At 41.6% G+C, this 14,512-nt stretch overlaps 2 protein-coding genes across 27 annotated transcripts in view; both read left to right on the top strand.

The window, feature by feature from the left end:
• LOC6498859 (TLD domain-containing protein 2) overlaps positions 1-14,512 on the top strand; it is a 70,482-nt gene that overhangs the window by 54,773 nt on the left and 1,197 nt on the right. For 21 of the 26 annotated variants that reach the window (XM_044714024.1, XM_014910289.3, XM_014910290.3 and 18 more), the window contains 3 exons: positions 13,928-14,049; positions 14,112-14,271; positions 14,332-14,501. In XM_044714024.1, coding sequence (XP_044569959.1) covers positions 13,928-14,049; positions 14,112-14,271; positions 14,332-14,501 — 452 coding nt within the window. Of the gene's footprint in view, positions 1-1,354; positions 1,836-2,058; positions 2,214-4,999; positions 5,679-7,838; positions 7,875-8,707; positions 8,998-13,927; positions 14,050-14,111; positions 14,272-14,331; positions 14,502-14,512 lie in introns of those variants that run through there. The other 5 variants (XM_014910295.3, XM_014910302.3, XM_014910294.3 and 2 more) reach the window with 5 other exon arrangements.
• On the top strand, positions 10,810-13,450 carry LOC26514734. Its single transcript, XM_014911842.3, has one exon. It carries the CDS (start codon positions 11,068-11,070, stop codon positions 13,114-13,116), a length of 2,049 nt encoding a protein of 682 aa, XP_014767328.1. The 5' UTR covers positions 10,810-11,067; the 3' UTR covers positions 13,117-13,450.

Here is a 14,512-nt window from a genome sequence, read left to right as displayed (position 1 = left end):
AATTTTTATTAAATGAACTCTGATGGGATTAACTCACGAGATTAGCGTATTAAATTACCATACCTTAACTCATAATAATAATAATTATTATTATTGTATTGCAACTTAACACTTCTATAATATATATCATCCAATATATCATCTTGTTGAATAACTGTTTCAACCTGGCTATAATAGTTCTATTTATAAGATGAACTCGTTTAAAAAATAACAAGCATAACCCTATTCCCTCATCAATCATCACCAGGATCGTTAACCTGTTCCTGATCTTGATTATTTCTATTAGTTTACTTTATCTGTGAATTCATCTAGAATTTTCCACTATAGGTGAAAACTAAGTACATTTCACTGCAAAGTCTGTGATTACCTTTCAAGGAATAAATACACATAAATATTGAATGTGGACACACAGGCGGTAAGCCGTTGAATTGCTTCGTTTAAAAGCGGGCAGAGTAAACAAATGGCACACCGGGGCAATAAATATAGACGGTGTGCAATCAATTGATTAGCATGGCAGTTAATATGTTTTCTTACCTGTAAACCAAACACCTGAAAAGTAACTACCCAGAAGAGAGCTTAGAGAACGGCTCTGGGGTTTGGTTGGCAGGGAAAAAGATACAGGTACTGTTCAGACCGGAATGTATTTAATTGTTTAAAGGTTTAAAAACAAGGCTTTTAGAATTTTTTAAACATTTTTCTTAAACTTTCTTTTAAAGATTTCTAAGTTGTATCTCCAAAATATTTCAATGTATGGTTCAATATTAAGAAGTCTATAATAATTGCAAAAAGTTTCATAAATCTTCTATCTCAGACCAGTTTTATTTTTTAATTTCAAAGATGATTTTAATCTATCTAGAACTGTTTATATTCTGAATATTCTGAAAAGCTACTATGACTCTTTAAGTAGTTCTAGGATTCTATGATGTTATAAAATGAATCTTCTATCTTCGAAATATTTTTTAAATTGTTTCAAGTAAGACTTGGACGATTGGTAAACTTACTGTATCTCTTTTGGTGTATTCTAAAAACCCTATGATGTTTTGGAATCCAAAAAACACACTGAGGTATACAAGAGACTTAAAATATGATAGGAATCAGAAGAAACCCTCAGCATCGCAGCAACAGTCGCTTCCCAAATTAAAGGCACACCCCAGTTATCAGTGGCAGCGAACGTCGTTGTCTGCGACCAGCTGAGCCACGTTTTTTTACTGTTGATATTGTTATTGTTTTTACTTGTTTTTAGTTGTGTTGTTGGTGTTATTGCTATAGCTGGTGTTGCTGCTTTGCTGCGGCGACGACGGTGACTGTGGCGGTGGCGGAGACTTCGACTGAGCCAGCGATTGCCGAGTGTTTTAGTTTTCGCAACACAATCAAGCCCCACAGTCGCCGCCAGAGCTCCGCGTCTTGAAAACTCATAATTTTTCGTATTTTTCAACGAGCCGAGTGTTCAGACCGATTCTCAAAAATTGTCATCCGAAAATGTGACTTAAGTTCTGCTACCCCATAAACGGAATAAATTTAAAATAGTGCACTTGTGCAAACAACTTCGGGTTTTTTTTGGGGCCTTTTTAACGTCCCAAGAAGAGCAGCGTGTCCAAAATTAGAATCGCCCCTTATAGCAGGAAAGCGGAAAAAACAGAAAACGTCAAGAGCGCAAAGAAAGTGCGTCTAGCTCTCTCGGTCTTCGGTCTACGGTCTCCGTTCTTCGTGTCTTAATTCTTCTGATTCAGAATCTGATTCTTCTACCGATGCCGATGCCGTCGCCTGAAAATCCAACCAAAATGAGCGCCAAAGCAATGAAAATCTCAAAAATAGCCAAATACATCAAGAAAAGGGTAAATATTTATGAACCATGCATGCCAAAAGGCGAGAAAACCAAAATTATTAGTCTGCTACCAGACGCGCGCGACATTTCTGTCCGGGGTGAAAGTATCCGCCAAAAACAGAAAACAAAAAATACAAATAAATATATAAATAGCAAAACCTAAAGGCGACAACCATAAATGAAATCGAAAAACCGAGAAAATTGTGTTTCAAAATGCAGTAGTCAGTCGGATTTGTAATCCGCCCGCGTTTCAGCCGAAAGCCAAAAAGTATTCAATGCCTCGGCCATAAACGTTGGCCATATCGATCGGATCGACGAAAAAATCGCCAATTGCCGCCCATAAGGTCGGGCCACTCTCAAAATGTCCAGCCCCGACAATAATGATCGTGTAAATGCTTTTGCAACGAAGATGGAATGTGAATGGATGCTATAAGCAATACGCATACCATATATACTTATAAACAATTATTTAAACGCTCTGTGCAATCCTTGTGTGTGCTCGTAATTTGTCTGAGAATTAAATATGAATTGTTAGTGAAATTGTTGAAATTACCCTGGAAATTGTTGACCGCCAAGCAGACTAAATCGTATATATATTCATACTTAAAGTGTTTGCTTAGCTGAAGCGAGGATTTCTTGGCAGGCCACTCACTGAAATCAAATCTAAATTTAGTTGAAAACTTTTCCACTCCTCTTATCGTCCAAGCGAACGTATATATATTTCTTAGAACGATTTCTTTTTCGACCTCGAGTAGTGACATTACATTCTTGTGGAAGTTCCTCAACTCCAACTCCACTTGAACAAACATAACCCAGTTATCAGTTGGTCTGAGATCTGTCCTATCAATCATCTATTTCTCGTTCCAGCGTATCGCCCACTTTCAATCAAGTCAAGTGGCTTCATTTGAATGTGTTTCTTTTTATTTCTGTTGTGAGAGAAATTAATTGAAAGTTGCGGACAGGGTATGATGGACCGAAAATTACTCTGGAACTCTAGAAGTCACATTCCAATCTACCGAATTCTTTCCATCTGCATAAACCAATATTTTATGGGACTTTGTGAGCGAATAGGAATTCCCAATATCCTATCATTGGACCTGTCCAGCCGGTCTGCTCGCATTAAATTAGCATTACAAGCTCTCCGTTTTTCGACTGATATTTCGACCCATTTGACATTTCTTTCACCTTCTGGCATTGCTGGCGACATAGGGCGTGGCATAGCCTTCCTTTAATTAGGTGTATTTTAAGTGTAATTAAATTTAAAATGCATTACCCAGGTCGACCCCACAATTTCTATAGGATTTTAACGAAAGACAATACCAGTAAAATATATAAACACTTTTTGTGTTTGTTCAGAAGCGAAATTCAATGCGACAACGGGATCGGTTTGGGGAAAGAAATCAGCCAGTTGTGAAGAGCTATATATATAAAAAATATATATAATATATAAGTACTTATATAGCCGAATGCGCTTTGTTTATATCTGACTTGGATTTCCAACGGTTGACTGACATTATAGTGGCCATATCGAATTTAATTTTCCAAAGGTATTAGTTTAAGTGAAGGGATTTAATATCAAGGTCCTTGACTAGACTAACAGACTTCGATTGGGCTAAAGATATTAATATCAAGCAGAAATAGAGTTGAGAAATACTCTGCCAATAGGAAAAGTCTGGATTTCTGGTCCCCCGTCACTTGGGATATTAAATTTCCAGCATCTAGTCGCAATTGTTACCTCATTATGAACATGCTTTTGGTAATACAATACACACTACCTGGTGATTGTTGGGGGAGCACAGCCTGGTCTGGCCTGGCCTGGCCTGGCCTGGTACCACGAACATTTGACAAATGGCCACACACCGTGCACAGATAAACAAACAAATCAAAACCCACATGTCTACGGATTCAATGCAAAGTTACCCGCTAAACACACGTGATAGTTTCATCATTGGGGTCGCCGAAAAATAATTGCGTGCAGTCCAATTTCATTGAATTATCCATCCACAAAAAATATGGAAACATCATAAAAGAGGTCAAATACTTGTCAACAAAGATATTGTTTATGGATTTAATTTTGGGCTATACGAATGATTATAATAATTCCTTCTATTTTTACCATTTTGGTTAGAAAACTGTATTTTTGTCATGTGATTTTAACCATCATAAAAAAAGACGTATCAATTTTTTAACCGGTTCGTAGCTAATTGATTTTTTCCTAAAAAAAAATAAATATATATGTATATATATACGCATTCCGAAGTAGAGCAATGTTTTGAAAATGCGATTCCGGTTTAAATACACTTTTTAAGTACGCTGCAGGGGCTGGTTGGCTGCTGGATACTGGGCTTGTTGACGCGATTTAAAATAACATATTTTAACCGGTTTACTGCGTAACTAATTAGAATACGAATTGCATGTGGAGAAGTGTTGCTCATAATGTTGTTGTTTTCAACTGACCTGGCGATGTTGTCGCCATTTTTTAACACGCCCACAAATCCGTTTAGTTACGGTCGTCGTCAGAGTGACTTACCACCTGCCTTCTCCCAGCCAGATCATCATCCTCCTATGGTTTTGAGAAGGCATATACAGTGGAACCTCAAAAGATTTTTATACCTCCTTTCAGTAACATCTTATAATATTCCATATTTTAACATAATATATTTAAATATTTATGTTATTGGAGTAAAACCACTCCCAAAAACCTTAAAGCATATTTTAATTTCAAGTGTGACTGTAGTTTACTTAACAAAAACCTGTTGTCAGAAACGCACAGTTAACCCAAAAAATTAAATATATTTTTAAGCCTTGGCCGAATGCAACGGCTTAATAAGAAACCAAAAAAAAAGAGTAAAAAACAAAATGAAAAAATTGTTGGCACGTGAAGTAGCCCAACTCTAGCCATAGCTTAACCGTTAGCAATCGACCATCAATTATCACAAACAAATATTACGTATACGCAATGTTAAGTCAGAATGTTGCTGGCAACATGCTGCCAGCAACATGTTGGCCAGTTAGTAGACCTGTTGTTTAAACTATATAGGAAAAGAAGTATCGAAAAGTATTGGCTTTTAAGAGAGAAAGAGAGAGGTCTAACACTCTCCCGCTCGAAGCGGGCAGAGCTTGCTCTCAGCCCCCACAGCTCTTTGGAACTTCTTTCGCCGTTCTGTGTGTTTTCGTCATTCGTTCAGTCCGCAGTTGGACCAGTTTGAAAATGGAAGCAGCCCCAAGAATCCAATAAGAATATAATTATAGTGGGATTAAAAATAAAAAACAATTCAAGCTAATCGCAATCGGATGTAAACAAGTTGGGTGGCAAGTGTTTACGTGTTACGGGAATAAAAACGGGGAACAAAAGTATTGGAAAAGAAAGGCGTCGAAGGCGTGGAGCGTGATAAAAGCGGTGGCAACAACAGAAACGCAAATAATCGGAGAAAAACGCTGGCCGCAAATCTCGTGGGTCACAAGACCGACCATTCAGCCCCAGCTGTGTGGGAGCAAGAGAGACAGCAAAAGCCCCCGAAGCGAGAGCAATGAGCGCCAAAGCTCCAACACAGTGCTAGCCATAAAAGTGGGACACCCTCAAAGCTTTGGTCAGCTGTTTCTTGTTCACATTTAAAGGCCGTCACTGTCCAGCAACATGTGGTTCGTGATTTCCGTATTCGCCCTTGTGGCCCTTTTCGGCCTGGCAGGACGTCGTTGGGGCAGATACCTCTACCTGCACTACGGTCGTCATCTGCTGCCCCGCTCTCTGCTAGCCGCCAAAAACCGCTCGCCCACGCCCCCACTCTCGCCCACCAAGGACGACCAGAGCCTGGAGGCGCTGCTCGATGAGAGCGGAGAAATGCACGAAACGGTGAGTCAGTCGATCGACAGGTGGGGCAGGTGGGTGCGGAAACTAGGGCATATCCAGACTCGGACTTGCCCAGACTAATTATTAGCTGGAGTACAGGAAACTATAATAAAACAGTTGTTTATCGGAATGTTATATTATAAAAACTATTCAAATATTTAGGTATTTTTTTGTTAAAAAATTAATACTCATTCATGAAAAAATATAAGGAGAAATAGTAAGTCAAATAACTGTTTAAAGTATTTGTTTTTAAAGAATGTAAACAAAAAAAACGTTTTAGAATAAGGACCGGAACAAATTTTATTTTTTTTTCACTTCATAGGAAATTTATTATTATGTAACATCCCAAGTATTATATGTATATTAAAGTGTAAATAATTGATAAACCATATTTTGTAATACCTTTTCAATAACTTCACAGGCTTATAAAAAAGGTATCTGTATATGGCATAAGTTTTATGCACATATAATTACCAGAAGCCTTTGTTGTTGAATGCAGATAGTAATTAGTGCTGAGAATATATAGATCTTATGACTATTATAAGAAGCTATTATCGCACACGTTTCTGCTATTAGAAGCGGCTGTAGCTGAAGCCAAGATAATTGCTTGAACTGATTTGCAACTATTACGGAATGATCATTAGACACGTATGTGGAAATCCGCTAAAGGGTTCGGCACCTCATAACAGGCCCCAGAGTTACAGTCAGAGTGACAGGTGTGTCTTGAACTTTGGTGCCACTTTCGGGTCAACGATCTACTGGGCTGGGGATCACCATCAATAAACCTCACACAGATGATATTCTTCGCACCCCACTCGGGCGGGAGATTCTCTAGAAGCATTGCTAGTTGTTGTTTGACTTTGACAAATACTAGTCTTGTTTGGTGTGATGGGGTGACCCCACTAAACACTAGCCCTAACCTACGTTACCCTGGCCGAAAAGCAAAAAGCTAGCTTTTTAAATATTTACCTAGACATTTAAACAACACAAATGGAGAAGTAATGGAGATGTTAAAAAAAAGCACTATATACTTGGAAAAATTGCGCACCGTAGCAAAAAGTTAGCTTCACGCTCTTTTAAGTCATTCAAGCAAAACTAAAAAAATGAACATTTTCTGATAAAAAAAATTGAAGCAAAAGAAAAAAAACTAGCTCAGAAAGCAAAGAACAAACAAAAAAAGATAAAAAAAACAGGAAATTCTTAAAGCAAAAAGTTTTATTTAAGGCAGGTCTTCCTGCTGATTGTGTCTAAAAATGTATTTGTCTCTATTTCTAACCAGTTTTTCTTTGTAAAAATATTACTTTAATTAACAACTCTTTATGTAAATTAACAACAAAAAGAAGTTCTTCTTTAAAAGTAAGAATATAATCAAAAGAATTATCAAATGCTTAGAAGTAAGAACTCTTCCGGCAAAATATGATTTAGTACTCATAGAAAAAAAGGGAAAAAATGTTTTCCTGTTTTGGAAAAATCTAGTTAGACGTTGCCTTTTGTGTCTGGTAGTTAAATCCCAGTGAACATAGTTGATCAGTTACTTTTACCACACGTTTTAACAAAGGAATTTACATTTTCGGTTTATTTTTCAGTAAAAAAGTAGTGTTTGGTAAAATTACGAAAATTGAAATTTTAAGACCAAGAACATATCAGGTAAATATCAGGTATGTGCAACGCCGATAGAGGAGAAGCAGTGGAGTTGGTTTTCAATAAAAAGTGGGCTCGCACTCGCACCCTTCCCAGGCCAAGCCCCTGTCACGCCTCAATTATCAAGAACCAGACCCAGTCTGGGCCCCCCCCTTAACCCATTGTTGCGATGTTTTGGTGGCAAAGCAATGCTTAACCCGCATGCAATGAGGCAATAATTATTTTGCATACTTTCGCATACCTCACGCTCGTCTGCCGCGTCTGCTGTTCTTTGTTTTCTGGTCTTTGTTTTGCCAGCTCTTTCGCAGGTATCAGGTATTAGGTCTCAGGTCTCCAGTCTCAATACCCGTTTGCCCGGTAAGCGCTTTTCTACTGGCTCTTTCGGATGGATTCTTCCCACCGCGACTCTCTTCTTCCCCTGCCAGCCAAGGGGCCGGTTCTTTGGTTTTGACTTTCTGTCATTTACTTTTGAACTTTTCGGGCCTCGCCAACGCTGTTTTTAAACCAGTTGCTGCAGAACCGTTGCGGAACATGTTCGCCGCCGTGCCACAAACCAAAGTACGTCCCACAAGTCCCCTAAATATTATATATAGATAAAAATCTATACCTGGTTCAGAGAGTGCGAAAATAGTGAATAGATTCGAAGAGACCATCATTTTAGCCTTCACAAGTTCCGATGAACTCGAAAGATTTAGTGGGAAATTGATTTTTTAAGCTGCTTCGGCTGTCAGTCTATTATTAAGTGCCCTAAATTAATTATTTAAAATAGATAACCGATAATGGAGCTGTGCAATCTTATCTGCATCGGCCCGAGAACGAAAACAAATTGCGAATCTTGTTGTGGAAATACTTCTGGTTAAACGAGAATCGTTTGAATCGTGACCGAGGAGTGGTGTTCCCCTTGAGAATTTATTTCGCCTGGTACTAGATTGTTTGTACTAGAGGTAGTAAGACTTAATTGCTGCTTTATGGCGGCTATATAGATCTTATCCATGGCGCTACTGGTACTGAGATTCCCTCAAAGTGTCATGCAAACAGCTCAAAGATAACAATTGTTGGATTTATGTTTAAAAATTTTGCTCACAAGACTGACGAAAATATTTGATCAATGTGGGAAATAAATGGGAATAATATAGAAGAGTTATAAGCTAGTTTTTACCATTTTCTATATAATATATCCATATATCTTTATTTTATTTTATTTATTATATATTCCAACTCTCTCTTCTCGCGGCTTGTCTCAAACTCTCTCGCCGAGCAGCCCATTCACGACTCGAGTCGAGTCGAGTCGAGTTGAGTTAATTTGAGCGAGCGGGCCCATATGAATAAATTTTCGCTGGCGGCCAATAAAAACGGTTGGGCTGGAGACCGCTAGCAGTTGATTTTGAAACGTGCTACGCCAAAGTCGGTCAGAACCACACAGCATCTCGGCTAACCGATAAAGCGGCCTGGTTCTTCGAGAGTAACGGACGATAAAGATTCGAACAGCAACGGTGACGAGCACGTGCCCAAGTGGCGTATACTTAATATTGCGCATACGCCACCGCTCCACCGTTTGTGTTGTGCAAGAAAAATATAAAAACTGTGCGCCCAATTATTTTGTTTAAACTTTTAATAAGACTAGTGTCCAAACTAAATGAAGATGTGCGAATTGATTGTCAGTCATGGACTCGATCGCGAGGTAAACAACAAAAAATAAAAAACAAAAAAACACATGATTCATGTGATTTTCCAGCTGTTCGAAATGGTTTTTTGTCATTAATTGTTTGAAAGTATATTTGGTTATTAACTTTACGCTCAGCCTCAACGTTGAGCACAACTCGATGGCCCGAGCACCACCGAGCTTGTGTTTAAAGTGCTCAGCAAATATATAAAACGAGGCAATATTTAACCCAGACTTGGCCCAGAGACGCGACAGCCAACTGTCATTGACGTTTGACTTTGGCAGCCCCCTTCCACACGATCCACACTTGCCCCGAACTCCGATTCCGATCTGAACCTGGCTGAAGTGCGTTTAAAAATCGCATATTATTTTGTTTATGTCTGGCGAAATTGCGTTTTGTTTTTAATTGTTGCGGACCACTGATTACCCCCCGCCGATGGGGTTCCGCTTCAATTACCAGGTTCTTTTGTTGTCATTTCGGTTCTGTATTCTAAATTGTGGATGTCCGTCTGTCAAAATGACTTTCCGATCTATTTGGCTGACCCATTTCAAAGCCCCTCTCCCATGCACTATCGCTCGACCTTGCATGCAGCTTAACTGATGTGGAATATCAACAAAGTCGTCGCACTTTATCGCATATCTGTATCAGACTAATTGCAGGCGAGGTCGTCTCGCCATTTCAGACTATCATCTATGCAGCGCATATTCATGTTTACTTTGGGGGCTCACTCATAATTGATTTATGGCCCACTCGATGGCGAATCAAAGTCAAGGCATGAACAGCACCACTCGACGGTTCTTCAACTCGAGGGTTAATCAATCGAAGATTTAATCAAGCCCCCCTACTGCGCCGCTAGAAATCGAGTATACCTGATGGTATATGTAACCGACAGTTGCATATTCTTCGAATTACTCTCATGATATAAGGCGCTAATGTGGCGGAGGAGTGGGTTTTGTTTTTGGGCTTATCACGACTCGCTAATAGTTGAATCACGACCTTCAGCATCGAGCATTCGAGGCGTTGCCTTGGCTTTTGGTGCGGCTTCTTAATATATGATCTCACATCTGAATAATCCAAAGGAGCATCTGTTAACTGAAATGTGGGTGCTCCCTGATCGAAAACTGATTTCCGATTTATGCAAAATCTGCCAATCTCCAGGGTGAGAGCAAAAGTTTCTTTTGGTAATTTGGCGACAATTAGCACACTCATTGACGTCACTGGCGAAATGTTCACACGCTGTCAGTGCCAACACAATAAAACACGTTTTCCGACCACAACAAAAATATAAAATATTGCCCAGAATATAAAATGTGTGTTATAAAGTCCAAGCTGGGCGAGGAGCACCCAGAACATTAGTCAGAGGCCGAAATGAATTTCACATTGAAGTTGGAGCTTTTCGGGTATCAGTCGGAGGACAGAATTAACAGGCAGCAGCTTTGTTTTTGCCGAAACTGAGATTTTTGCGAGATAAGATTGTATTGAAATTAAATGCGATTGACACAAATACCCCCGACTATCAATGATAATGGTTAGTTCTTGTACGCTGCTTCACTTGAAAGGTTGTCTATCATGGGTTTTCATGAAAAGTTAAAAAAATTACACCACCCTGGGCATCTGAGAAGAGGTCTTAGTAGGAGTTTGAGGGTAAGACCTTTAAAAAGTCGGTAGAATTCAGGTTTTTCATAATTAGCTGATAGTGTTTGGTTATTAGTCACTTTTCCAGAGAGACCGAAGTAGGCTTTTCATTCCCTCCCCTGTGATTTGAAATGTTTTTTTCTAAAATCGAAAACCCAGTAGCCTTGACTTTATATTCAAATCCCTTGTCCTGAACCTAAGGGCTAGTGTAGTCTCATACTCACAGTCGTTTTTTATAATTCGGTAGGAGCAGAGCTCTCCAACACAAAAAAAATTTTTGTATTATATAAATCCTGGAAATTTTCCATATTGTTATAATTTGGTTTCTTTAGCTCATAGCCCCGAAAAAAAGAATACCGAGCGTGTTGCAATTTATTGTCGTGGAAAAACGTTTTTCGAAGCTGTACTCAAAATTTTTGGATATTTTCGAAGCTGAAGCTGTCCAAACAAGCATGAACGGTAAGCAGTATACCAGCATTGGTAAGTTGGCCCGGCGAGGCGCCAACCTGCCGATCCTGCCCTCGGGCGCCACGATGCGCAGTTTATACCACACTGGATCCAATATGGGCCCCAACATGGGTCAGAGCTTCCGGCAGGCGTCTCGCCGCAATTCGGCCGCCCGAAGCAACCCGGTGCAGCGGATAAATGCATCGTCGACCAGCGGGCCGACCACCAGCGGATCGACCAACTTACTCCACAAGAACAAGCTGCGGAAGGTCATCGGGGTGAAGAAGACGCTGGTCAACCAGATGCAGGGCATGGTGCGCAACCCCGGGCCGGAGAAGCAGGTCGGACCCTACAAGATCTATGGGAAGACGCGTCTGTTCTCCTCGTCGAGCAGCCTGCAGGGCCAGTCGCCCGGGCCAATTGCCCGCCGCTGGATGAGCAGCGAGCAGCAGGTGCAGCGCAAGCAGCTGCGCTATGAGGAGGACGACGACGAAGAGTTCGAAGAAGCCGATCTCAACATGGAAGACTCGAGTCACCGCTACCCAGCATCGCTATCCGCCACTCAAAGACGTTTCCAGATGTCCCATTACAACCGCGGCCCGGCTCTAAAGGCGGCCCAGGACATTAGCCGGTCTATTCAAGATGAACTGATGGTCGTGGACTCTGATGTCCGGGACATGCTCAACTGCGACCCTACCAAGAATAATGTGCGTGAATTCAACGATCAGCCACGGTCTACTAAAGGCGATCCTCTTCGCGGCTGGAATCGTCCCGGCAACCTGAAGCACCTATCCGACATTGCCGTGATTGGAGATCAAGAAAAAGAAAATCCGAAACCGAAAATCTCTCCCCGAACTCTGCCAGATGACCAGGAGAGCCGTCTTACGAAGCCACGTCGCCGCCGACAAATGGTGGTGGGACGTGTCACTACCAACCAGTTCGCCCCCGAAGCCACTGGTGTTGCCCGCAATAAAGATACCAAGAATCCCAAGACAAGCGTCCCCATGAACCAGAACATGGCGTTGGCCCAGTTGGGCGGAATCTACTCAGACCGGAACAGACCGATCCCGCAGAATAATAAAATCTCCGATTGGCGCAACGAGGCACGTCCGACGATGAACAAGCAGGAGCCCAAGCCCCAGCAGATCGACGATGAGTTTGTGCTTATGGACGTAGCCCTGGCCAGGTCTGTTAAGCCGGACATCACGGGGGCTCGGGGCATCAATCAGCCTGAAGTGGAGGAGCAGACACCGCCACCTCCACCGCCAATAGCTAGCAATGTGTCCTCCTTGCGTTACGATCAGCCCAAGGCGGAGAAGGACTTTCTCGAGCGGATCATATTCAATGGAAGCCGCAATGAACGTGGCGGAAATCCCCGTCTGGACGAACTGCACTACGAGCCGTCAATCGATCTGGATCTCATCCAGAGATCCGGTCTAATCAGCGCTTCTCAACATGTGATAAACAAGAAGTTCGCAGGCTACAGGCAGAGTCTGTCGGGGAATAGAGACGCCGTCAAATACAATCGGGCATCTCGGCAGGTCGTTGATCCAGTGGATCCGATCCCCCAATTGTATTCAAAAGCCGTCATTGAAATGCGAGACTCATTGCCTGCTGCGTTGAAGCGCGACGCCGCTCCTAGACGCACCGAAGTCGCTCGTATCGCCACTCCCACATTTACCGGACGTTTCCGCAGGTTCGAAAGGACCCAAAAGGAGCCGGAAAAGACTGAAAAGTCTGAGAAGGAGAGTGACAAGGATCCGAGGCTCTTGCGGGCCACCAAGTCATACATGCCGCCGCCTCGCGGGTCGAAGAAAGTTTCGAAGAAAACGTCCTGGGAATCTGTCCCCAGGGAGCAATTGGCCAGGACTAAGCCTGTGATAAGTCCTAAGATAACCGTTGGCGAGAGGCGGGATGCGAAGCGCTCGGAAGTTTTCCCGACCGATCCCCAGGAAGACGATATCAAAATGCCCAAGAACTACTCCAAGGAGTCAGCCGTACAGCGTCTGGGCAAGCCCTATTCTCGCTCCCATCGTGCCAACAATAGCTACTAGATCCGAGGTGGAGGTTCAGTTCAGTTCAGTCCCAATACTAGTCCAGTTTCGTTCAACCAAATTCAAATGACCCAACCCCAATGATCAGGTCTCGTCGTTTTTCCCCGTACTCCTGTTGCAATACCCCGGATTTCGATGTGGGCTTCAAAATCGTTTCAAGTCATGCAAATTGCTTACTTTATTGGAGAAGCTATTCCTGCCACTACCGCAAGTCTCAAGAACAAGCGGCGTCTATCAAATGTATTAAGAATCAGTGTGGTACTCAAGTGCCTCATCTTTTGTATAATGTTTTGGATCATATCGTTAGGCTACCAAACCAAAATTTACACGAAAACGCTGTAGTTTTTATATGGTTATGCGGGGGAATGGTTTTCCGATGGTGGAAGGTGTTGCCAAATATTAAAATCTCATGCCGAGTACTGTCATGCTGCCAGCATTGTAAAATAAACATCGTTTTTTGATCCTCTGAGTGTCACTTTTTAACTTGTTTTTAGTGCCAGCGCCAAGCGAGCCATTTTCATTTGTAGTTTTAATTCAAAACAGACCAGAGACACACTTTACACCCAAGTTGTAAAACAAAAACTAGCACTAAACACTCAAATATAAATCAAAATATAATGCACACAACTTTTTTGAAGCTAAACTCCCTCAAGAATAGCAACCCAATATATTTTGTGAAATGAAATTTTAGTTTGATTTGGAATTGATATTGATATTTTTAAAAATTATAAACTAGCCACTGTTATATGGTTACCCCATAAAAGCAAGAAGACTAAACTAATATACTTGAATCTCGTCAATCGTTCTCCAGGTGCTGTCCATGAGCACAGATGAGTATCGCAAGACCTCACTCTTTGCCACCGGCTCCTTTGACCTAGACTTCCCCATCCCGGATCTGATTGGCAAGACAGAAATCCTTACAGAAGAGCATCGGTAAGTTGAAACTACTTAGGGTTAAATACTTATAGATTTTAATAAATTTATTGCAATTGCAGCGAGAAGCTCTGCTCACATCTGCCAGCTAGGGCCGAAGGCTACTCCTGGTCGCTGATCTTCAGTACCTCACAACATGGTTTCGCACTGAACTCCCTGTACCGCAAAATGGCGCGTCTGGAGAGTCCAGTTCTAATTGTCATCGAGGATACAGAGCACAATGTAAGTTCCTCCTATCTTCTTACTAAAATCAGTCTATAAAAATATATATTTTGCTTTTAGGTATTTGGTGCTCTGACCTCCTGCTCGCTGCATGTTTCCGATCACTTTTACGGTACCGGCGAGTCCCTGCTCTACAAATTCAATCCCAGCTTCAAAGTGTTCCATTGGACTGGCGAGAACATGTACTTCATCAAGGGCAACATGGAGTCCCTTTCGATTGGCGCTGGAGAGTAAGTTACAA

This window comes from Drosophila ananassae, chromosome 2L, assembly GCF_017639315.1.
Source record: "Drosophila ananassae strain 14024-0371.13 chromosome 2L, ASM1763931v2, whole genome shotgun sequence".
Classification (NCBI taxonomy): domain Eukaryota; kingdom Metazoa; phylum Arthropoda; class Insecta; order Diptera; family Drosophilidae; genus Drosophila; species Drosophila ananassae.
The sequence above is the reverse complement of the archived record's forward strand: the minus strand, read 5'-3'. Positions and strand labels throughout refer to the sequence as shown.